We start from the raw sequence: 24,268 nt of genomic DNA on the forward strand, positions 1-24,268 counted from the left end.
TTAATTTGAATTCGAACACTTCGAACTCACTCGTCACACTGTTATATGGTTTAGTCCGATATGAGCTAGCAGAGGGACCTAATGGACCTATAGATCATGGGCTCCAACGATCCAAGATTAACCGGTTAAACTCATTAACCTGGTTAACCAACATTCGTTAACTACTAGGACACTCCACTATAGCCTAGTAGTTGCACTCCCCTCACTATAGATATATTTTTGTTCATTTGATATAACCATGATTAGTAAGTCGATCATTCACAGGTTGTTCGTAACTAGAGCTGGGTCAATTTACCGTTTTACCCCTAAAGTTACTTCTTGATTCTTATGTCTCACTAATCCTCTAATGAACAATTGTTTTGTGGTCCAACCAATAAACCGAATCCCTCTCAAGCCAATGAGAGGGTGGGGCCCCTTGTTCAAGACTTGAAGTCAGTGCTTAAGGGAACTACCTTTCTTCTATCCCTAAAAGTGGGTAGGAGTGAATTCCATCTTGCACCCCACGTCCCCAGCCATTCACCCAGTCTTACCCCTGAAATGGGAGGCCTATTGAGTCGGCGAACTAGAGCCACTCTCACCCATGCAAATCTAAGGATAATTCCGAATAAACAGGAGTTCATGGTTAGCTCAGGATTAAAACCGAGTTACCTAGGTTATCGAATGAAAAGAAAATCAGTCTCAACAGTAAACGACATTATAAAGTGAGAGTGGTTTTCTTCATGGCCCGATCTTATGCAATACTCATTGCATAGGACGCCCCCACTCACATGTCTCCACATGTACAATTTAGTGATCACATTGTTTATATCATATACAAAAGTGGGCCGCATCCATAGTGTCCCCAGAATAAGGTACTCAGCCTTATCCTTATACTATAGATCATTTTGACTATATACTTGAACTTGATTCACTCTTATGTTTCTACATATAGTTCAAGTAATCATACTATAGCCAGAGTGTTCTTAGTTTATTGGATTTAGATTAATGATCGTAAAGTTCACTTTACTCAATAACAATCTTTACTGAATAAACAACAATAATAACTTTATTGAAAATAGAATATGTTTTTGTTTACAAACTATGAGTTTTAGGACATAAAACCCAACAGCTAGACCCGAAAGGGGGTAGATTGTGATGTCCCACATTGGTTGTGGAGGAGAACAAAGCACCCTTTACAAGGGTGTGGAGAGGGGTGGATTGTGATATCCCACATTGGTTGGGGAGGAGAACAAAGCACCCTTTACAAGGGTGTAGAAACCTTACTCTAGCAGACGCGTTTTAAAGCCTTGAGGGGAAGCCCGTGGGCCCCGTTGGGGGGTGGATTTGGTGGCGGTCCCACATCGATTGGAGAAAGGAAAAGGGTGCGGAGAGGACATTGGTTGGGGAGGAGAACAAAGCACCCTTTACAAGGGTGTGGAAACCTTACTCTAGCAGACGCGTTTTAAAGCCTTGAGGGGAAGCCCATGGGCCCCGTCGGTGGGTGGATTTGGTGGCGGTCCCTGAAAGGAACGAGTACTAGCAAGGACGCTGGGCCCCGAAGAGGGTTGGATTATGATGTCCCACATTGGTTGGGAAGGAGAACAAAGCACCCTTTACAAGGATGTGGAAACCTTACTCTAGCCGACGCGTTTTAAAGCCTTGAGGAGAAGCCTGAAAGGAAAAATTCAAAGAGGAGCGTTTTAAAGCCTTGAGGAGAAGCCCGAAAGGAAAAACCCAAAAGGGACAATATCTGGAAAAACCCAAAGGGGACAATATCTGCTAGCCGTGGATCTAGATCGTTACAGTTTATGACATGATATGATATGTTATATACAATGTACGACATGCAATGAAATGTTTTGAAGGTTGAATGACATGATATGATATGTTATATACAATGTACAACATGCAATGAAATGTTTTGAAGGCTATGCTATAAATGAAATGGAGATAAATAGAGGGGTGTCTTACATGATTTAATTAATGTGAAAATGTTGGGATCTCATGCATAAATGTATGACACAGGCATCAGAATATTTTTCCTTCGATGAATACGAATGCGTACGTTATGAAAAGGAAAATGATCATCATGTTTAACATGATGCTATGACGGTCGCTATTCCTTTCAGGTGTCTGACAACACCACCAAAGACGCTAGCCCGACCAGCACGAGGCTCAAGGAGTGTGTGAATGCCTGATGGGTTCATATTCACACGTATGGGTTGTGTGTAAAGTAGTAAATACACATTCAATGACCTAGATAGGAATGTCACCTAAGATAATACAGTTTTAAAGGATATGTCTCATTCAATTTGTATGTATGTGCATTCCCTTACCCCAATAGTGGTGTCACATATTGAGTATTTCTTAAAATACTCAAGTCATGTGCTACTTTTATATTTTAGGTAAAGGCAAGACACCCTTGTACGGTTGACTGCGGCATCGCATTAAAGATCATGGAACCTGCATAAAGTAGTTATATTTATTTTTCATAGACGGGCATTGCTCTTTTAATACTTTCCTTTGTTTTGTTTTAATTTACTTTATGAATCCTTCTAGTTGTGCTACATAAACCTCTTCTTGTAAATCTTTATTAAGAAATGTTGACTTGACATCAAACTGATAAACAGGCCACCGCAATTCTGCTGCTAATGCTAGAATAGTTCTTATAGTTTCAAAGCGAGCTACTAGAGAGAAAGTTTCATCGAAATCTATACCTTGTTGTTGTGTATACCTTTTGCTACAAGACGAGCCTCATGCTTTTGCATGCTTCCGTCTGGTGCAAATTTAGTCTTGAACACCCATTTCAAGTTGATCGCATCTTTTTTCATTTGGTAAGTCAACCATCTCCCATGTTCCATTTTTCTTAATGTATTTCTTCTACTATGGCTTTCTGCCGGTCTTCTTTTTCAGTTGCTTCTTCATAACTCAAAGGGTCTGAAATAGTAAGAACAAATTGATATGATGTATTTATATGAGCTAGAGATTTATACTTTCTTGGAGATGTCTTATCTGAGAATTCTTTAAAACAAGAGTTGTTGTTTAGTGATACTGAAGTTGATAAATTTGATAAATTTTGTGTTGCAGTAGCGACACTAGAAGATGTACTGGAGTTGACTCTTGTCTCTTCATCTAGAGAAACTTCAACGGTAAGCAACACAATCAAAGACTCGTATTTGAGGATTTTCTATACCATGCTTCATAAGGAGTTCAATTCATAACAACTTTTGTTTGCGAGAGATTTAATAGATAGACAGATGTTGATACAGCTTCGACCCAAAATTGGTTTGAATGTCTCCTTGCTTGTAATGTACTTCTTGTCATCTCCACAATATTTTGTTTTTTTTTCGTTCAACGATTCCATTTTGTTCTAGAGTGTAAGGGGCTATTAACTCCCTTTGGATGTTTTTTTCTTCATAAAACATATTGAACTCTTTACCTATGACATGTCACCTCTATTTGTGCGAAGAACTTTAATGTGGTATCGGTTCTCCACCGTAACTTTAATATTTTGGAACTTCTGAAAAGTTTGTGATTTATGTTGTAGGAAGTAAACCCAGCTCATGCGACTATAGTCATCAATAAAGTAAAAAATATATACTCCGGCCCAAGGATTTAATTTGCATTGGCTCACATAAATCAGCATGAATTAGTTCCAGACAATTTGGAGCTCCGGTAGCTTTTCGAATAGGGAAGGACTTCCTAGTTTGCTTGTAATAAATGCTACCTTCACATAAACTAATTGAATCAATTTTTGGTGATCCGAAAATCATACCTTTATCCCGGAGTATTTTAAGGCATTTCATATGAAGATGCTCATGTCTCAGATGCCATAGTATTGAGTCATCTTTTGTGCTAGCAACAAGAGCACAATCCCCATGTTAGAAACATCCGGTAGAAACATTTTATTTGAAGTCATAACAATTAGAGCACAATCCCCATGTTAGAAACATCCGGTAGAAACATTTTATTTGAAGTCATAACAATTTGAACTTATAGGACAGAATGTTCTCTAGTCATAAGTTTTCTAACCCTTAATAAATTGTACCCTAAATCAAGCATAAATTGAACACTTTCTAACTGTTTTAGCTTACCATGACTGGTTTGTGCATTTTCCTTAACTTGCATCTCTCTTATATTTCCAAGTTGTACCTTAATTCATTGTGTTTCATCAAGCTCTTGGAATAAATATTTGGAGCCTGTCATGTCATATGGTTCGAGCATCCGCTATCAACAACCTATACATCACTCTTTTTTGGGTTAATATCAATACAAGTCATAAAAAGCCTTTCTTCTTCTTCATTTTCTACTGCAAAATTTATTTGCTTATATTTATACCAACCATCAGCTTTTATGTGGCCATACCTTCTGCAATGTTAACATTGTATGATATTCCTTATGTTATTTTGCTAATTGAATTGCCTTTGTTCATCATTTCTCCCTCTACCCCTGTTACAACATGGAAGATGTGAAATCCTCCTCTTCCACGACTTTAACTTGTTAAACGAATATTTTCTCTTTTTTTTTTTTTTTTTGTTGGCTATTTCCTTCACATGTAGTGTCTTTTCTTCATTCCTTCTTGATGATCTATTGATTCTTGACTCAAAAGCTTGAAGCGAGTCCATCAACAAAGAGTATTAATAGATCCTTAGCTTCTTTTATAGCAGCTACCACATGATCAAACTTTAGAGTTAAGCTTCTCATCACCTTTGCAATAATTGTTTCATCTAAAATTTTCTTTCCATAAGCACGCATCTGACTGACAATTGTCCTTGCTCACGAGGGAAAAAAAAAAAAAAAAAAAAAATGAAATTAATTCACCTCTTGTCATGAGCAAAGTTTCAAAATCTTGGTTGCTAATTCGTGAAAAAATAGTCTCATGAATTGTTTGTTGAGTAATGAACAACGTCTTGGCATTCTTTTTCTTGGTTTCTCTCAGTATCTTCTTTTCTTCTATTGTGGGTTCTAATACATCAACAAACACGTGCTCCACCAAGTCCCATAGCCCCTGCGTTCTGAGCAAGGTTTTCATATTGATGCTCCACCACTCATATTTCTCACTATTAAAAATTGGTTTGAGCAGTTCAGAGAAAGAAAACCTAGCTACTGTCATTTTCGTTCCGTAAAAAAAAAAATCACTTTTCGTGTTGACAAGAACTTGGCTCTGATACAAAATTTATTGAGAAAAGAATATTGAAAGAGATAGTAAAAGACATAATAGGATTAAAGCTGCAAATGCTTTATTATTGTTTATACACACCTTGCCGATAAAAGAATATTGATGAGATGATTTAATATAATGATATTCCATATTAAGATGATGTGCATATATTAAATTTCATGATGTATTATGACGACGAATTTAGTAAGACACAACTCTAATTGATGTTAATGATGATGAACGTAGGAAGGCCAATGCATGCATGTTACCTAGGATAATGTGTGGATGATATATATGGTTGTGTCATAAGAATAATTTAAAGATGAAAAATATAGGGACATCATGCGTATTAGGTATTCATATACTTCAGGTTACTTCCTCATTTATAATTCAGGTACTCATTTATGATCATCATCATCATCATCATCATCATCATCATCATCATGCCTCGCATGATATTCAAGAGTTTGATGATCTCCAAACGTCCAGCTACAGACAACTAGCCCGACTAGATGGGTCCAAGGGAGGTGTGAACCTCTTGGAGACTCACGCTCGCACGTGTAAGTCGTGTGTAGGGAAATACTACACATTCAATTTTGTTCGGATTGGAGGCCATATCTATGATGGTTTTAACAATAGGTCTCTAATCCTGAGTTGCATGTGTTTGTATTCCCTGACCCCAACAGTGGGGTTTACTTACTGAGTATTTCTTAAAATACTCGACACGTGTGCTACTTCTATTTTAGGTAAATGCAAGACATCACTCTACATCTGACGACGACATCGCAAGTAGAGACCATGATATTTCATAAAAAATTATTCAGAACATACTATTAATTTAGAAAACTTATTTATAAGAATTGAATTGTAACATATTCATACTCTAATTTATTTAATACAACTAGCAATATGAAGATCCCATACAATAATATAATTTGAAAAGAATTAACAATAAAAGAATGTTGGAGTTCAAATGATTGCCACCTACTCTTTTTTTACTAGTCTACGTGTCATAAAGTTATTGAGTTTTGTTCTTAGATAATTATGATTCTTACTTTCCCAAAGTAAGTGATTTTACACGTGGCTTGCTTACACTAATCAATCAATGACACTTGTCAATATGTGGTGGCTGCCACATTATTCTTACCAAATTATTGTTCCTAATTACTTCATCTTACCATTTACTCCTCATATTTTCGTCCTTGATATTATTATGCTACACTCATATTTAAAAATAATGGTATTAAAGAATATAATTATCATTTTTTCGGAGTGTTCTAATAAATTTCAGAACCTAAAATAGCGGTATACATTCAACCCGACAACTCGGACCAACCCAACTCGAACTATAAGTGTTGGGTTGGGTTGGATTAGCATTTTGGATAGGGTTAGGTTCATTTTTCTGAACTCGAACTGAATCGGTTCGGTTTCGGATTTGTGGGACAAAACCTTCGAGTTGACCTAAGCCAAATAAAAATATATAAAATATATTAAGAATCTTTTCATATTAATTGGTTTGTCAGAGTGGTAATTTGTCCGATCTAAATAAACTCATGCATGATACATTTTTTTTTTAATTGAATTTGTTGTTTTTTTTTTAATAATTAATTGATTTGTGTTTATTTGTGAACCTTTAATATATTTTATCTACTATTGTATCCTAATAATTATAAATTGTGGATAAATAAACTTAAAAAAGAAAATTGACAACCCAACCGGAAAATAGAGAGTTGGGTTGGGTAAAAAAAAAAAAAAATAGTTCAACCCAACCCAACCTGGACCATGTACACCCCTAACCTAAAATACTCAATTATCATAATCAGAATCATAAAAATTGTGTGGAGCTGGATTGGTTAAATAAAACTTTAGTTCGGTTGGGTTGATTTTTTCAAGAACCAGCTTGTTCAATTGCGGAGAAGAAGATGCAAAAATTGGAACAAAAATATCATTCGATTCCTCCATCCTTAAAAAAAGAAATGGGAAATTCATGTTGATTCTTTTAGGAGTCGTGAATATTAAAAATAATAAGTAAGATACTCTTTTATTGGTGTTAGATATACATATACATATACATATATAAATGAAGGGAATGAACACTTCTATAACGACCCAAAATTTTCTGCTTAATTTAAGGTCGCTATTGTATACATATCATAAACATGAATGCGGAAATATTTCATTTAATTTTTCATAAAACATAACCTTCCGCTTAAAACACAGTCATGGACTTACGTGTTTTGAAAACATCTTTAAAATGACACACCAAAAGACTAAATAAACATTTAAATTTAAAACATTCTATTCTAGCCTAAGATTAATAAAATAAATGCGACTACCCTATGCATGTGCCATGCTCCCACCATCGATGCCCCGTCTCCGTTAGGAATGTCTTGCGTAAGATAAGAAAATGAAATGTCGTTGATTGTTATTCCCCGAAGGAGGGTAGACACGAGGTGATGTGTTAGTAAGGACGCTGGGCCCCAAGGGGGGTGGATTTGGTAGGGGTCCCACATCGATTGGAGGAAAGAAAGAGTGTTAGCGAGGAAGCTGGGCCCCGAAGAGGGGGTGGGTTGTGATGTCCCACATCGGTTGGGGAGGAGAACAAAACACCATTTAAAAGGGTGTGGAAACCTTCCCCTAGCAAACACGTTTTAAAGCCTTGAGAGGAAGCTCAAAAGGAAAAGCTCAAAAGAGGACAATATCTATTAGTGGTGGATCTGGGTCGTTACAACTTCATTCATAGAATAGAAACAATTGATATCGATTTAAATTTATTAAGAGTAAAAAAAAAAAAAAAAAAAATTGAATCTCAATCAAATTTTAAATATACTATATTTCACGGGTGGTTTATAATTACATTTGGGTTAAAAGTCTTTTTTACCTCCATAATTACATATTTTACCTTAATTACAACGGATTAACTAGTGAACAATTTGTTTATGATCCAATTATAAGTCTCTTTCCAACGAGTAAGAGGGTGTGCCTCATTGTTTAAGTTCCAAAATAAGCACTTAAAAGCATTTTTCTATACGAGAACTTAAAAGCACTTTTCTATACGAGAATATATGATCCGTGTGCCTCATTGTTCAAGTTTCAAAATAAGCACTTAAAAGCACTTTTCAATGCGAGAATAAGTGAATTTCATCTCACAATATCTTCTCAGCTCCCTACTAAATCTTTAAAATGGTAAAATTATTAAATTGCCGGTAAATTCATTATATCCCATGCAAATTAAAGGGCAAGCCCTTACTGCACAAATTCATACATCACTCAAAGACTAAGATCAACTCGTATGTGATTATTTTTTGAAATATTAATCTTTTAAATTATTATGAGGAGAGATGACGTATTTTGTGGTCCAACCTTATATAAACTCATTGTATAGGATATCGTCACTCACATGTTGCCATATGAATCATTTGGATCAAATCATTTTTAATAATTACAAAGGAGGTGTAATAACCCAAAATTAGCAATAAAATAAAATAGAAGAAACTGACCGTCGTCCCATATCTGTTATGTTGAGAAAGGGGAGTGTTGAGCTCCACTATAAAAGGGAGGTCCCTTCCTCTTTAGGCCCACTTAAACGGTTTGAAACCAGTCGAAAAGTACACTTTCTGATGACTCCAAGTCTGCATTTCGGCTGATCCGACTTGGGTCTGATACGCTTGGGCCCTTTCCTACCAGTTTCAACTCTTCAGAAGCTTTTAAGGTTAGTATGACTACCTTTAGCTAGTTTAAATTATTTAGAGACAAGTTTAAATTATTTTATGCACCATCAAGGGGTCGTAGTAGCTTTGGCCTAGGCCAATCAGGTAAGTAGCTCTACTATTAATTTGGTTGGAAGAATGATTGTATGTATGGTGACACGTGCCCAATGGCCATGCACGTGTCATATGTGTGATATGCTTTAATATGTTATGTTATGTGTTGCTATATGATATGCCAAATAACATTATGGTTCAATGAAATGTCATGTTATGTTACAATAAACTATGTTATGTTGTGAGATTTCATGATGTACTATGATATGTTATATTAGGCCATGATATCCAATGTCGCTGGGAAAGCATGAAACCTCGAGCATAGGTTAAGATTGAGTTGTTCATTGAGAATAGGACCCCACAGTTCTCTCAAAGGGAGTGTTTAAAGGATAAGAACTCAAAACTCGGGACCAGGATCTTCCCTACAAAAATAGGTACCAAAAGAGGTTAACCCTATAAAAAATGTTAAAAGAAGAAAGCAAGTCACTTAAAAAAAAAAAAAAAAATTGAATTAAGATTGAATGTTATATCTAAGTTATTCCAACAAATATCAACCCGAGATGTTGGAATTTGCTGGTAATTCTTAAGAGTATGGACAGGACGTAGATCGAGACATAGGCACATGAGCTACTAAGCCACGACGTCACATTCCTTTGCATTTGTTTCAGAGAGCACAATAGCTATGGTCATTAAGAGGAAAGAATCGTCTCACACGACGATATACATGTAAGGATATTCACTATGTTTATGCAATGCAAGTTTTTAGAAGAGAGTTTTGTTAAGCTTCCTTCTTCATAGAAGTTGGAAGAAATAATCCTCTAGTTGTGATACTTTTTCGTATGGTTATAGGAGAATTTGACTGGAAGAACAATGTAATGCATGAAACTGACTAAACTATTGGTCTAGTTGATGGAAGAAAGCAACCGTGTTGAACAAAGTGAGAATGTTGTTATTAAGATTGAGCAAGGTTTTCCAACATTAATGTCCACATAAATGTTGATTTCATTGAGCCGAAAACCCACTAAATGAATTTTGTTGTAGGCTCAATATGACATGATAAGGTTATGTATGAAATTTGGTGATCATTAGATAAGGTAACATGAAAGGGATAGCATCCTACCCCATATTCACCCCGGGAACATGAGAGTATTTGTCTCTGCATAGTTTGGGGACTTGCACTAGGGTATGGATGCACAGCGGACCTTGAAGTATTTAGGACCTTCGAGGTGCAGGTTAAATGGTGAGTTGTTAAAGGACATGACAAAACCATTGTTTAGTAAATTTGAATGGTACTAAGAGGATCAACGGTTTTTAGTGATGCGTTATAGAATCTCCTCTAAGGTTATCTAAGATAACGAATGATTGTATTGCCATTTGAGTAGTGAAGGATGGTTACCTCGAAAGAGACACATGTTAATTCAAGTGAAATTCCATATCCCATGGGAAAAAGGTCGGGAATATGCGATATACGTATAAATAGTAGCAAAGCCTCAGCTTCCATAAACGATTTGGGTTTCAAGTTACACCTTATGAGAATCGCTTAGAACCACAATTATCATATGAATATTTACCTGATGCTATTCGAAGTCTTATATGGAAAACAGTGAAGGTTCCGGTGTGTTGGGACCTGGGTGGAGGTAGGCAAATGTATACTGGTTGACTAGAGTTAGTTCAAGCTACCAATGAGACCGTGCAAAACATCAAGGCAAGAGTGTGCATGACTTAGAGTAGACAAAAGAGTTCCGCTGACATGAGATGTTCTCATCTATATTACTCCCAACCGACTCTACATCAGTTAAAATACAAGGGCGAGAGAGGGAATAATGTTCAAAATACCATTTAAAATTTTACCATTATTCAAAACTACAAATGAAAAGTGATTTATTTGAAAAAAATTAATAGATCACTATGAATGAGCAGTGACGTTGGGAGTGTAAGTGACGTTGGGAGTGTAAACAAACTTCTACATCGACTGACAAGTAAAAAAACATGAATATATAAGTAAAAAACATTAGATCCATTGATATCAAATGTGATCGTTGTTAGATGAACATGACTCTCCACAATGGTATAATATTGTCCACTTTGAGCATAAGCTCTCATGGCTTTTCTGTGGGCTTCCCCAAAAAGCCTCATGTCAATGAAGAGAGTGAGACTTTCATCCAACACCTCTCCTCGAACAAAGTACACCTCCCGTGAATAGAGACTCGTCTTCTTTTTCTTTTGGAGTCTTTGTCATTTTTTACTATGCCTTCGAGGAGCCCGACTCCTTTTTCTTTTGGAGTCCTTTGTTCAACATTTGAAGATTCTATTGACATGGCTAAGTTTAGGGCATGACTCTGATACAATGTTAGATGAACACGACTCTTCACAATGGTATGATATTGTCCACTTTGAGCATAAGATCTCATGACTTTGCTTTGAGCTTCCCCAAAAGACCTCATGTCAATGGAGAGAGTATTTCATTAATTACTATGGCTTCCCCAAAATATCTTCATCTAAGCCTACCGACAGTAGATATTATTTCTTTAAACATTTAATTTTTTTTTTTTAGTTTTTCCTCAAGATTTTTAAAACGATCCGTATGATCAGGAGAGGTTTCCACACCCTTATTGTAAGGGCTCAGACCAACCGCTAGCAAATGTTGTCCTCTTTGGACCAGTTCGAGCTTCCCCTTAATTTTTAAAACGTGTCTGCTAGGGAAAGATTTCCACACACTTATTGTAACATGTTTCGTTCTCCTCCTGGTACATGGAAATCACTACAAGGGGAGTAAGATTCAGATTACCTTGTTGATCAAATATCTCAAGGCAAGAACACTGTTTGAGATTCGAATCACTCCACAAGCAAGATCAATCATGTCTAGCTTGAATGATTCTTGTTGATCAAATATCTCAATGCAAGAACACTTGTTTGAGATTCGAATCACTCCACAAGCAAGATTGATTATGTTGAGCTTGAATGATTCTACATGCAACCTAAACTACATAGAATTGCAAAAAAACTTAGCTAGAAACTTAGCCATTGGCTAAAAAGACCACAAATGCTTCTTTTACTACATTTTCCAAGTCTAATTACAAATACAACGTACATGACTTTATATAGTCTCAAAATGAAACTATTAAAGGCATTCCAAGAGTTGTAACATTCATACTTAATGGCCATAATTAACCATTATGTAATTGTAACATAAAGTAAATAAAAAGTCTTAAAATACATTAATGGAATACAATGACTCTAAATTACTCTAAATTGTAATCCACGCAAAATTTATAACATGAAACTTCATTCTTCTTCAATGTGGCATGAATTGAAATATCTTTTGATAATTTCAACAATATTTTCTTCCCATCTTCATTGAAGCATATTGTATGATTGATGTCTCTTGGTTCATATCACCTCCCCAATTGATGTGGGATCTCGGGAGAGGTTTCCACACCCTTGTTGTAAGAGCCCAGGCCCATTAGCAAATATTGTCCTCTTTAGACTTTCTCTCTCAGGCTTCCCCTCAAGGTTTTTAAAAGTGGTAGGTTTCCACACCGTGGATGTTTCGTTCTCTTCCCCAACTGATGTGGGATCTCACACTTCTGAAGAATGTTTCGTTATACTCCCTAACCGATGTGGGATCTCACATCTTCACCAACTCAGGTACTAAACAAACTAACTTTTCATTAAAATTTGTTAATCTAAGAAGAATAAAGCCTTCTCTTATATGGGCGTATGAAAATTCAAACCTTTTAACCTATTTGATCGATAATCTATAGTTTAATAACCTATCGAAAATTAAACCAACGAAAATTTATGATGGGAATCAAAGTTGTAAATAGAAAGAGACAAGTAGAAAAGTCGATATGGGACTTTCATCCAACAATCGTGACCTTAATTGGTGTGGTGTAGCAAAAGTAGCTTTGAAACCGAAGTTAAGGACGATATTGTAATTTAAGAAACAATAGGGATAGTTTTGAAATAAATAGAAAGTTGAGGGGTATTTGATGTAATATTAGTAAAAATGATGGTAGGATGGACCATGTAGGTAATGGACCAAGGTGGTGACCCAATTATTTTACCAATCTATCTCACAAAAACATAATGCTCAGAACAAATCATTAATGCCATTGAAGTGTAAAAAAAAAAAAAGAAATTAAATTAAATTAAATTAACAAAATTTTTAAAATATATGATATGGAAGTAAGATCCGGATTAGGTTGTTGATCGAATATCTAAGAAAAAAACACGTGTTTCAGATTCGAATCACTCCACAAGTAAGATCGATCATGTCTAGTTTGAATGATTCTAAATATGCCATCTAAACTTAGCCCTAATGATAAAGAATCACTTTAAGGGAAAGTAAAATTCAGATTAATTCAGACTACGTGGATAAAATATTTCAAGGTAAGAACACTTGTTTGAGATTTGAATCACTCCACAAGCCAGATTGATCATGTCTAGCTTGAATGATTCTAAACATGCAATCTAAACTTAGTCCTCACGATAAAGAATCACTCCAAGGGAAAGTAAAGTTCATATTACGTTGTTGATCAAATATTTCAAGGCAAGAACACTTGTTTGAGATTCGAATCACTCCACAAGGAAGATCGATCATGTCTAGCTTGAATGATTCTAAACATGCAATATAAACTTAACCCGAATAATAAAGAATTACTTCAAGGGGAAGTAAAATTCAGATTACGTTGTTGATCAAATATTCTAAGGCAAAAACCCTTGTTTGAGATTCGAGTCACTTCACAAGCAAGATCGATCATGTCTAGTTTGAATGATTCTAAACATGCAATCTAAACTTAACCCGAATAATAAAGAATCACTCCAAGGGAAAGTAAAATTCAGATTACGTTGTTGATCAAATATTCTAAGGCAAAAATCCTTGTTTGAGATTTGAGTCACTTCACAAGCAAGATCGATCATGTCTAGTTTGAATGATTCTAAACATGCAATCTAAACTTAACCCGAATAATAAAGAATCACTCCAAGGAAAAGTAAAATTCAGATTACGTTATTGATCAAATATTTCAAGCCAAGAACACTTGTTTGAGATTCGAATCACTCCACAGGCAAGATTGATCATGTCTAACTTGAATGATTCTAAACATACAATCTAAACTTAACCTCTGAATAATAAAGAATCACTTCAAGGAAAGTAAAATTCAGATTACGCTATTGATCAAATATTTCAAGGCAAGAATACTTGTTTGAGATTCGAATCACTTCACAAGAAAGATTGATCGTGTCGAGCTTGAATGATTCTACATGCAACCTAAACTACGTAAAATTGCAAAGAAACTTAGTCATTGGAAAGTACAAATGCTCCTCTTACAAAGATAACGTACATGATTTTGTATATCCTCAAAATAAAAACTCTTAGCCTTACTGAGGCATTACAAGAGTCGTAACTATATTTCATGACCATAATTAGCCGGTATGTATATTTTATGGCTATAATTAACTGCTATGTAAATAAGCTTTAAAATATATTAAATAAACACCATAATTCACCATTCTGACATAAATTGATACATCTTTTGATAATTTTGATAACATGTTCTTCCCATCTTATGAATATCAGTTAATTTTTGTATGAAAACGGACAGTATTTTGTTTCAAAAAACTCATAAATTTTCAAAAGTTTCATTAGGTTTGAGATGAAGTTAAAAAATACTCTGATTAGTTATGGATGGAAATCGTTAATACCTCGTTTATAAAATATCTGTCAACTTTTAAAAGTTGCATTAATACCTTTGACCTTAAAAAAAAAAAAACACGAGTAGATGGACAAAACCCGTTTTTTTTAGAATCTATCACCACCTTCCACAAGCAAGATTGATCAAACGAGGCAAGAAAGAGAAAGAAATGGAAGAAGAGGTGATGTGGTATAGATAAGCAATTTTTTTGGTCGATGTACTAGACATCTTGAACTTTTTCTCGGTCAAGGGTATGAATGTAAATTCTAAAGTTTAAAGATATTTTTAAACTAGATAGTTACCGATTTTGTTTATATCCTAAAACTAAAAGTATGTCTTAATAATTTTTTTTTTCAAGTTCAAAAATATTAATATAATTATTGAAAATTTAAAAGTATTTTTGAAACAAAGTAAAAACGGTTTTCATCCACAAACTAATCGAGTATGTAAAAAAACTAAAAGTATCACGAACAGATATTGTTATTTTTTAGTCTTTTCTTTCGAGTTTTTCCTCAAAATTTTTAAAACGCGTTTACTACCATTTGTAACAGCCCAAGCCCACCGCCACCATTTGTAACAGCCCAAGTCCACCGCTAGCCGATATTGTCCTTTTTGGACTTTCCCTTTTGGGCTTCTCCTTCAAATTTTCCGGACTTTCCCTTTTGGGCTTCTCCCTCAAAGTTTTTGAAACGCGTCTTTGGACTTTTTCCCTTTCGGGCTTCTCCCTCAAATTTTCCTTACGGGCTTCTCCCTCAAATTTTCCTTACGGGCTTCTCCCTCAAATTTTTTAAAACTCGTCTGCTACCATTTGTAACAGGCCAAGTCCATTGCTAGCAAATATTGCTTCTGCCTGAAAGTTACTCGGCTACCATTTGTAACCGCTCAAACGTAACCTCCCAAACCCACCGCTTGCAGATATTGTCTTCTTTAGACTTTCCCATTTGAACTTTCGCTCTCAAAGTTTTTAAAACACGTTTGCTACCATTTGTAACCGTTCAAACCCACCGCTAGCAGATATTGTCTTCCTTGGATTTTCTCATGCTTCCCTTCAAGGTTTTTAAAATGCGTCTGCTAGGGAGAAATGTTCCGTTCTCCTCTCCAATCAACGTGAGATCTCACCAATAAAAAAATAATAAGAAAGTTAGGAAATGTGATAAATATTATATAGTTAAATGACAGAACCAAAAAGAAGAGTATTCAAAGGCCAAGAATGATATTTTTTTTACTCTATTGGTCACTATCTGTAGAATGTCTCACTATAACTTCAACAAGGAAAATTGGGAATACAACAAATCAACATATACATAACTTTGTTAAATTTCTCATCACTTAGAAGCAAATTTATCTATAAAGTTCCCGTACCCTTTTCGAGCGGAGAAATTTGGTCGATGCAGCTACGAATACCATGAATACCGAAAAATCGATGCCGCTCGACCTCTCAGATCTTACTTCATGATCTTCTAAGCTGAGAGTAGACCAGGCTGGTTGATACCAATTTGGATGAACAATGGGAATCATTTGATGATAGTGCTATCAGCAAACAGGCAGTAAAACCACAATCTTGTCAAAAGTTCAGACCATGATTCTCTTGCCTTTACCTCCTACATGCTTCTTGTGTCTAGTAGGAGCATCAGTGCCAGAGCCAGGGACTAGTGGACCAGACCAGGCTTGGAGTGGCTCCTTAGAAAAAGTGAAAAGCGTCGTCGAGCTGAATGGTACGTCGGAAGGAACACGGGATGGGTCGATATGACGTGAATGTCCTAGCGTATAGCCAAGCTCTCCATCCTGGTGTGGTGGGGGGAACTTTTCACTTTTGCTCTTTGCATTTGCATGTGTAATCATGCGCCTTCTCTGTTTCAAGATACAACAATTCATCAGCTTAATAAATCCAAGTGTCTAGCTGGTCTATGATCTTGATGAACTAAGCAAAGTGATTAATATTTACGTCGATATTAGTTTGTATTTCGGCATTGGCTTCAGGAGCTGGAATAGCCCGAACACGTGTGCGTGTTTTCTTCGTTCCATCTCCCTGGGCTTTACTAGCTGCTTTTAGTCTGCAGAATCATGCTCAACAAAATCACCAAATATCATCAACAAAGCAAGTTCACAGAAGAACAATAAAAAGCAGACATATATTGAACAGAAACAGAAATAGAAATCGAGACATTCGTACCTCTGGGCTTCATCATCTCGTCTTCTAGCATCCATCTCCTTACTGGGAGGATATTTTGGGAGGTCGGAAGGTTCGCAAGCTAAAGGTTCTATCATGAAGAACTGCATTGCAATGGACAAAGTTGGAAAGGCATACAAGAAATATGGCAAAACTCCCATTATAGATAGCAGTCACAGAAAGTAAATATGTACACAACATATTTGGTTATGCATAAAATTGTATGAGTACAGCTTTAACCTTTTTTTTGTGAAATCAATGATCCAAACCATCCATAAAATAGCTCTAGAAGTATTTCGCAATACCCTAAAATAACTTTTGAAAGTATAATATTTGTTAAATCACCGATTAACCAAATGCTTGACGGGTATAGTTGTGAAATCTCACCTCGATTAGAGAGGGGAATAAAGCATTCTTTATAAGGATGTGGAAACCTCTCCCTAACAAACGTGTTTTAAAAACCTTGAGGGGAAGCTCAAAAGGGAAAACCCAAAGAGGACAGTATCTGTTAGCGGTGGGCTTGAGCCGTGTGGATTGTAAGATACCACATAAATTGGAGAGTGGACCGAGTGTGAGTGTGAGTGTGATATCCCACATTGGTTGGGGAGGAGAACAAAACACTCTTTATAAGGGTGTGGAAACCTTCCTCTAGCAGACGCGTTTTAAAGCCTTGAGGGGATCCCGAAAGGGAAAGCCCAAAAAAGACAATATCTGCTAGCGGTAGATTTGGGTCGTTACAAATGGTATCAGAGCCAGACACCGAACGATGTGCCAGACTTCTCGCTGTTCCCCGAATGGGGGTAGACACGAGGCGGTGTGCTAGTAAGGATGCTGGGCCCCAAAGGGGGGTGGATTGTGATGTCCCACATTGGTTGGAGAGGAGAACAAAACACTCTTTATAAGGGCGTGGAAACTTTCCTCTAGGAGACGCGTTTTAAAGTCTTGAGGGGATCCCGAAAGGGAAAGCCCAAAGAGGACAATATCTGCTAGCGGTGGATATGGGTCGTTACAATGAGCGAGAACGTTGGGCCGTAAAGGGGCGTGGATTGTGAGATCCCACATCGATTGGAGAGAGGAACGAGTGCCAGCGAAGACGCTAGCCCTGAAGGGGGATGGATTGTGAGACCCCACATCCATTGGAGAGGGGAACGAGTGCCAACGAGAACGGTGGGCCCGGAAGGGGGGTGGATTGTAAGATCCCACATTGGTTGGAAAGAGGAACGAAACATTCTTTATAAGGGTGTGAAAACCTCTCCCTAGCAGACGCGTTTTAAAAATCTTGAGGGGAAGCCCGAAAGGAAAAGCCTAAATAGGACAATATCTACTAGCGGTGGGCTTGGGCTATGACAATAATCTTCCCTTAAAAAACTTAAAAAGATAGTCTCGATATTGATGCCTTCAAATAAACCTCTCATTTGTGTTTATAATAAAAGGACTCTTGTTCCCCCTGAAAGAAAAGGACTTAATATGGCTGTCTTAATGAAACCAAACCAGAAGAGGCAGAGGAAGCAACATCATATGGTCTGATTAGTAGATATAGCGGGACGATTGATGTCGATAATAAACGAAACCACATCGTTTCAATCAGATTATCGAATGAAGTAAAAGTCATAACTGAAATGTATTCTGATAATTCTTGATCTCACCTCGCTATTTAACGCATCTGTCGCTTCCTTTCGTTCTACTGGATCAATTGCAAGAAGCGTTTCGATAAGGGGCAGTGAAGATGGCGGGAAATCTTTAAACGTCTCCTTTATACATCTTTTATAAGGTTCTCTGGGCTTAAATAAGGTTGCATTTGGAAGTTTTGCTCTTTTCCAGTATTCATCTGAAGGGGAGCCACAAAGCTTGTATATCTTGTGTAGTTGCTCTACCTGGGCGAGCAAAAGAGTAATTAGATAGCACAGCAGGTAGAGAAGGTTATAAAGATTCTTTTTTGGTATAAGAAACAATTTCATGGATGGTATGAAATTACAAAAGGCCTATATATGTTAACCACATTCATCAATGCGACCAAAAACACCTATAGAACACGGAAAGACTAATACACGTATATAAGGGACCGGGACGCTACCGCTAAACGAAAGCCAATATGGTGATAGTAATGGTACCATGCACCATATAGCAAGGTACACTAAGAAAGAGAAGAAATCCTACCACTACAGTGAAAACTAGAGATAAAACGATCTACGAAAGGCGTTACTTTTCATATTTTTCTTGATATTATGTCATGGTTTCCCATGATGATCCATAAAGGATACGGTGATGCACACACTCAACGCCTTATAAATAATGCAGTTTTGTATGCCCACGAGTCATAATGGCGCTAAAGACTATCTAGTTAAAATAATAGGCAATGGGTATGATAGCCCAGGCCCATCGCTAACAGATATTGTCTTCTTTGGGCTTTTCCTTTTGGGCTTCCCCTTAAGGTTTCTAACACACGTCGGCTAGGAAGAGGTTTCCACACCCTTATAAAGAATGTTTCGTTCCTCTCTCCAACTGACGTGGGATCTCACAATCCACCCCCCTTCAGGCCCAGCGTCCTCGCTGGCACTATTTCCTCTCTCCAATCGATGTAGGATCTCACAATCCACCCCACCCCCCTTTGAGCTCCAGTGTCCTTGCTGGCATTAGTTCCTCTCTCCAATCGATGTGGGATCTCACAATCCACCCTCCTTCAGGGCCCAACGTTCTCACTGGCACTCGTCCCCTCTCCAATTGATGTGGAATTTCACAATCTACCCCCCCTTCGGGACCCAACCATTTACTATAAACTTCCTATAAGTGAGAGCAATTAAATGCACTAGAGAGAGAAAATTTACTACTCATTTCACATGTTTAAAATGGAAGTCCGAACTATGAAGCTAAACCTGTAACAGCCAAACTCCACAGCTAGCAGATATTGTCCTCTTTAAGGTTTCCCCTTCGGGCTTTCCCTCAAGGTTTTTAAAACGTGTCTACTAGGGAGAGATTTCCACACCCTTATAAAGAATGTTTCGTTCTCCTCCCCAACCGATATGGGATCTCACAAAACTAGAAAGAAAGCAATTACCTCTGTACGACCAGGCATAATAGGCCTCCCAGCTAATAACTCAGCCAGTATACACCCAGCACTCCAGAGGTCTACACCAACTCCATAATCAGTTGCTCCAAGAAGAAGTTCAGGAGGTCGATACCATAACGTAACCACCCGACTAGTCATAGGGTGCTTGTGATTCGGATCAAAGATAGAAGCCAATCCAAAGTCAGCTATCTTAAGCACTCCCCCACTATCAATGAGAAGGTTAGATCCTTTAATGTCACGATGAAGCACCCGACGATTATGACAGTGTTCCAGTCCAGATAGCAGTTGTTGCACGAAACATTTAACCTATAAATAAGCATGTTTTCACAAAAAGAATTATTGATTTCCAGGAACAAACTGCACAATGTTCAGTTTAGATATGAAAACTGAAAGAAACAATACGCCAGCCAACCTGAGACTCCGTAAATTTGATCGATGGATTCGCAGCAAGACCAGCTAAATCATGCTCCATATACTCAAACACCAAGTATAAACTACAAGACATCCGTGATGTAACCAACCCCTCCAATTTCACAACATTGTTATGATTTAATCTCCTAAGAATGAGAATCTCTCTAGCCATAAATTGCACACTTTCGGGTTCGAGATTGTCGAATCGAACCTTCTTCAGTGCGACAATTTTACCTGTAATTATATCTTTAGCTTTATACACATTGCTATACGTTCCTTGTCCAATCTAACACCAAAACAATTATGTTAGAAGCATGTAAAGTCAGTGTAAGAAGTTACTTAGTTGATTGCCCACCTTATCAATCTTTTCAAATGTATCAGCCTTCCGAGGAATCCAACCATTGAGAGCCTCTCCACAAACTGCTGTGAGCCAAGAAGGCCATCCAGCAGCAACTTGCTCTCCCTGGGAATGGTTTGGCAAGTTCGTCGGCCTTGGAACCTTCCTCGACTTTCTCCGTTTAGCTCGTGGACGATCCGAACATCCATCAGCTTTCTGCTCCTCCTTGTTTACATTTACATGCTCCTCTACATTAGCACTCACATGTTCTACAGTAATTGGATTTCTCCTTTCCTTATCTACAGGGGATTCTGCATTTCCAGAAGACACCTCTCGGCTAACCAAACACCCCATTTCTTGATTCTAAGCGTCATCTCCCAACATAGATACCAACACAATAGACATAAATTGGCAAGTAAATCAGTAATTGAAAAACCCCCAAAACCCACAAATCTATAATGCGATTATCAAAACCCAATACTCAGAACAAGAAATCAGTATCAGAAAACAAATAGAAAATACCTTGAACTAAGAAGCATGAGAATCCCATCAAAGAAAGCGATCGGCGGAAAGAAGAACAGGGAAATCAGAGATCAAACAAAAGGGGAATTGGGGGAACAAATTGGGAAGGGAACTGATCTGGATTGGAGTGATGCATAAATGTGGATTGTTTGCGGTTGAGTGTCCTGATTGCTGTGGACTGTGTTGGGCTGTCTGCGAGTGAGGGGAAAGAGACAATTGGAAGAGCGGAGATCTGCTTCGGCGTTTCTAAAAGTCGGCCTCAAATCCAAATCTGAATTCTCTCTCCGCCGTCAGACCTCAATCCCGAAAACGTGGGTTTTTTTTTTTTTTTTTTTTTTTTTTTTTTTTTCAACTATATATTTAATTTTTTAAATAAAAATACGTTTTTTTTTCTTTCTTTCTTTCTTGCTCTCTCACAATTTATTATTATTTTTAGGATGTACAACCTGAACCAACTCAATCCGAACTATAAGGATTGGATTGGATTAGCCTTTTGAATTGGGTTGGCTTCATGTTCGGTTTCGGGTTCATGAAATAAAACTCTCAAAATGGTCGAACCAAATAAAAATATATAAAATATATTAAAAAGTTAACGGGTAGGTTGGTCAGAGTAGTTCTTCCGTCCTAATAATATCAAATACATTAATTTTTGTTAATTCCTTTTTTATTATTTTATTATATTATTTTATTATTTTTAGCAAAATATGAGAGAATTCTTAATTATTTTAGAAATTCTTTAACTCGAATAATAAACCCAAAATAGAAAAATTGGGATAAAAAATTAGTTTCAATTTTATAAAATTGAGACCAGTAATTCTAAACTATTTATTGCATAAAAAATATATATATATAATCTATTTATTATCTATTGCAAATATTATTATATCACAATATCTATATATGTATAAATGAATTATTTTTATTATTTTTTTTAATTTGACGATCTATCTTGTATTTTGTCCAACCTTACCTAATTCTCAACTAATGTAGTTATTTTAGTTATTTTTAGTTTTATGACAATGTTGAGCTATGTTAATACGTTAGTATTTTCGCTCTTGTTCTTGATTGATTTTTTTTTTTCCTCAATAATTATAGATTGTGTGAACTTTTAATTATCTCTTATTTACGATGGTATCTAAATAATTATAAATTGTGGATAAATAATTTTTTTTCTTTTTTTTTTAACAATCTGACAACCCAACCCGAAAATAGAGGGTTGGGATAAATTGGGGATAAATAATTTTTTTTTGTAACCATCAGACAACCTAACCCGAAAATAGAGGGTTGAGTTGGATTGGGTTGTGAAATTTTTGTTGGGGTTGGGTTGGGTTACCAATCCAACCATAATTTTATATTGGGTAAAAAAAGATCTCTCAACTCAACTAAGTCAGATCATATACACCCTCAATTATTTTAATTATATTATCTTAAAATTTAAATTTAAAATTTTAAAATATAACTTATATAATTAATTATTGAATTTAATTACCGTTCTAATTATTTATAATTATTATTTTTATATAATTATTAAAAAAAATATTTTATTTTTAAATAAATTTAAAAACCTAAAATCGAAGATATATTATTAACAAATGAAAATTAAATTAAATTAAATTAAATTAAATTAAATTAATTAAAATTATTTTAATAATTTAAGTTAATGAAAGTAAACTAACTAACAAGAATTAGTTAGATAACTAAAACACTAAAATCCTTTGGAATAAGAACCAAATGAAAAGTCTATTTATTTACATGAATTGTAACGACCCGAAATTTTCTACTTAATTTAAGGTCGCTACTGTATACATACCATAAACATTGAATGCGGAAGACTTCATTTAAATTCCATAAAACATAACCTTTAACTTAAAAACACAGCCATGGACTTATGTGTTTCGAAAACATCTTTAAAACGACACAACAAAAGACCCGAAATAAAATAAATAAGCGTTTAAGTTTAAAACATCCTATTCTATCAAGTCTAAGAAAATGAATACCACTATCCTATGCATGTGCCATGATCTCGAGTTGCGATGCCGTCGTCAGCCGTACAGGAATGCCTTGCCTTAACCTGAAAAATGTAGTAGCACATGGCTTGAGTATTTAAAGAAATACTCAGTAAGTGACCCCACTATTGGGGTTAAATGCAACAATCACATGCAATAAAATGATGGGACCTATCTTTCGTTTCGTTTCATTTCGTTCCGTTTCGTTTCGTTTCTTTTTCGTTTCGTTTCGTTTCGTTTCGTTTCATTTTCCCTACGGTGTAATCCTAACAGGTAATCATGGACGTGTACCATATACTCTACACGCAGCCCATACGTGCGAGTATGAGCTCACCAGCTAGTTCGCACACCGCTGGGCCACTGTCCCTAGCCGGTGGGCATGCTCTGGGGGCCCACCGGGACTTGTTAAAACTAAAACCGTCACGGCAGCGCTATGCAGGGCATAACGATCGTTGTCCTGCCATTTGGATGTACGCGTCCGTACCCTCGTGATGGGATAGGGGTATCCCCCAAATGCATGATCACACAATATGCATGAGGTCCCACTAGTCCTACAGTCATCATTTAATGAACATAACCCCGTGTCACGTTTTCATGCTTACATGTCATTCTCATTCTCATTTCGTTACATATCATACATATTCCTAGCGGGGTTATGTACCATGCAATTTACCGTATTTCATGTCATACAATTCATTCAATCACATTTCAATACTCATACAACAAGCCATAATCGTATAAGGGCCACACATCGTCACATGCATTCATATCACATCAACTAAGCAGCATAAATAACATACATTCACGTTCACATGATTTCGTACTTAAGCACAATAATCTAGCATACAATGTATCATATCATAACCGAGTCAATAACGCAAACACTTCATAGTCATATCATTTTCTAACTTACCACAGTCTTAACATTCTTATACCTATCACCGACATATCATTACGTGACGTACCTTAGTCATATCGTCACAAGAATGTACCCTAATGCTATCGTTCTATCAATCTATCACAAACCTATCCCTTTCTACCCATAAGCTAACCGTATTCCTTCATCAATCTCTCCTATCCATAGCACTCCGGTATGTAACCTAACTCTAACGTTTCATGAACGTATCTCACTCCTATCGTTACATTTCGTTTTGT

General features: G+C 36.4%; 1 protein-coding gene across 2 annotated transcripts; it reads right to left on the reverse strand.

Annotated features, from left to right (window-relative positions):
- Positions 1 to 15,796: 15,796 nt before the first annotated feature.
- On the reverse strand, positions 15,797 to 21,426 carry LOC111804727 (putative serine/threonine-protein kinase At1g54610). 2 transcript variants are annotated; one of them, XM_023689494.2, is made up of 8 exons: positions 21,108 to 21,426; positions 20,604 to 20,948; positions 20,250 to 20,534; positions 19,826 to 20,143; positions 18,417 to 18,644; positions 16,774 to 16,874; positions 16,546 to 16,654; positions 15,797 to 16,451 (listed from the first exon to the last, which is right to left on the reverse strand). In XM_023689494.2, exons 2-8 carry the CDS (start codon positions 20,937 to 20,939, stop codon positions 16,173 to 16,175), a joined length of 1,656 nt encoding a protein of 551 aa, XP_023545262.2. In that variant the 5' UTR covers positions 20,940 to 20,948; positions 21,108 to 21,426; the 3' UTR covers positions 15,797 to 16,172. The 2 variants fall into 2 exon arrangements, with proteins under 2 accessions (XP_023545262.2, XP_023545263.2); XM_023689495.2 differs by having other exon boundaries at positions 20,604 to 20,959.
- Positions 21,427 to 24,268: the final 2,842 nt, after the last annotated feature.

The sequence above is a fragment of the Cucurbita pepo genome, chromosome 18, assembly GCF_057944985.1.
Source record: "Cucurbita pepo subsp. pepo isolate OVF chromosome 18, ASM5794498v1, whole genome shotgun sequence".
Lineage (NCBI taxonomy): Eukaryota > Viridiplantae > Streptophyta > Magnoliopsida > Cucurbitales > Cucurbitaceae > Cucurbita > Cucurbita pepo.

Excerpts from the sequence above, each read along its gene's own strand:
- LOC111804727 (XM_023689494.2), bottom strand. The coding sequence starts at position 20,939 with ATGGGGTGTTTGGTTAGCCGAGAGGTGTCTTCTGGAAATGCAGAATCC. Across the intron at positions 20,144-20,249 it reads TCAAATTTACGGAGTCTCAG|GTTAAATGTTTCGTGCAACA; the intron begins GTTGGCTGGCGT and ends GCTTATTTATAG. Across the intron at positions 16,452-16,545 it reads AAATACAAACTAATATCGAC|AGAAGGCGCATGATTACACA; the intron begins GTAAATATTAAT and ends ATCTTGAAACAG.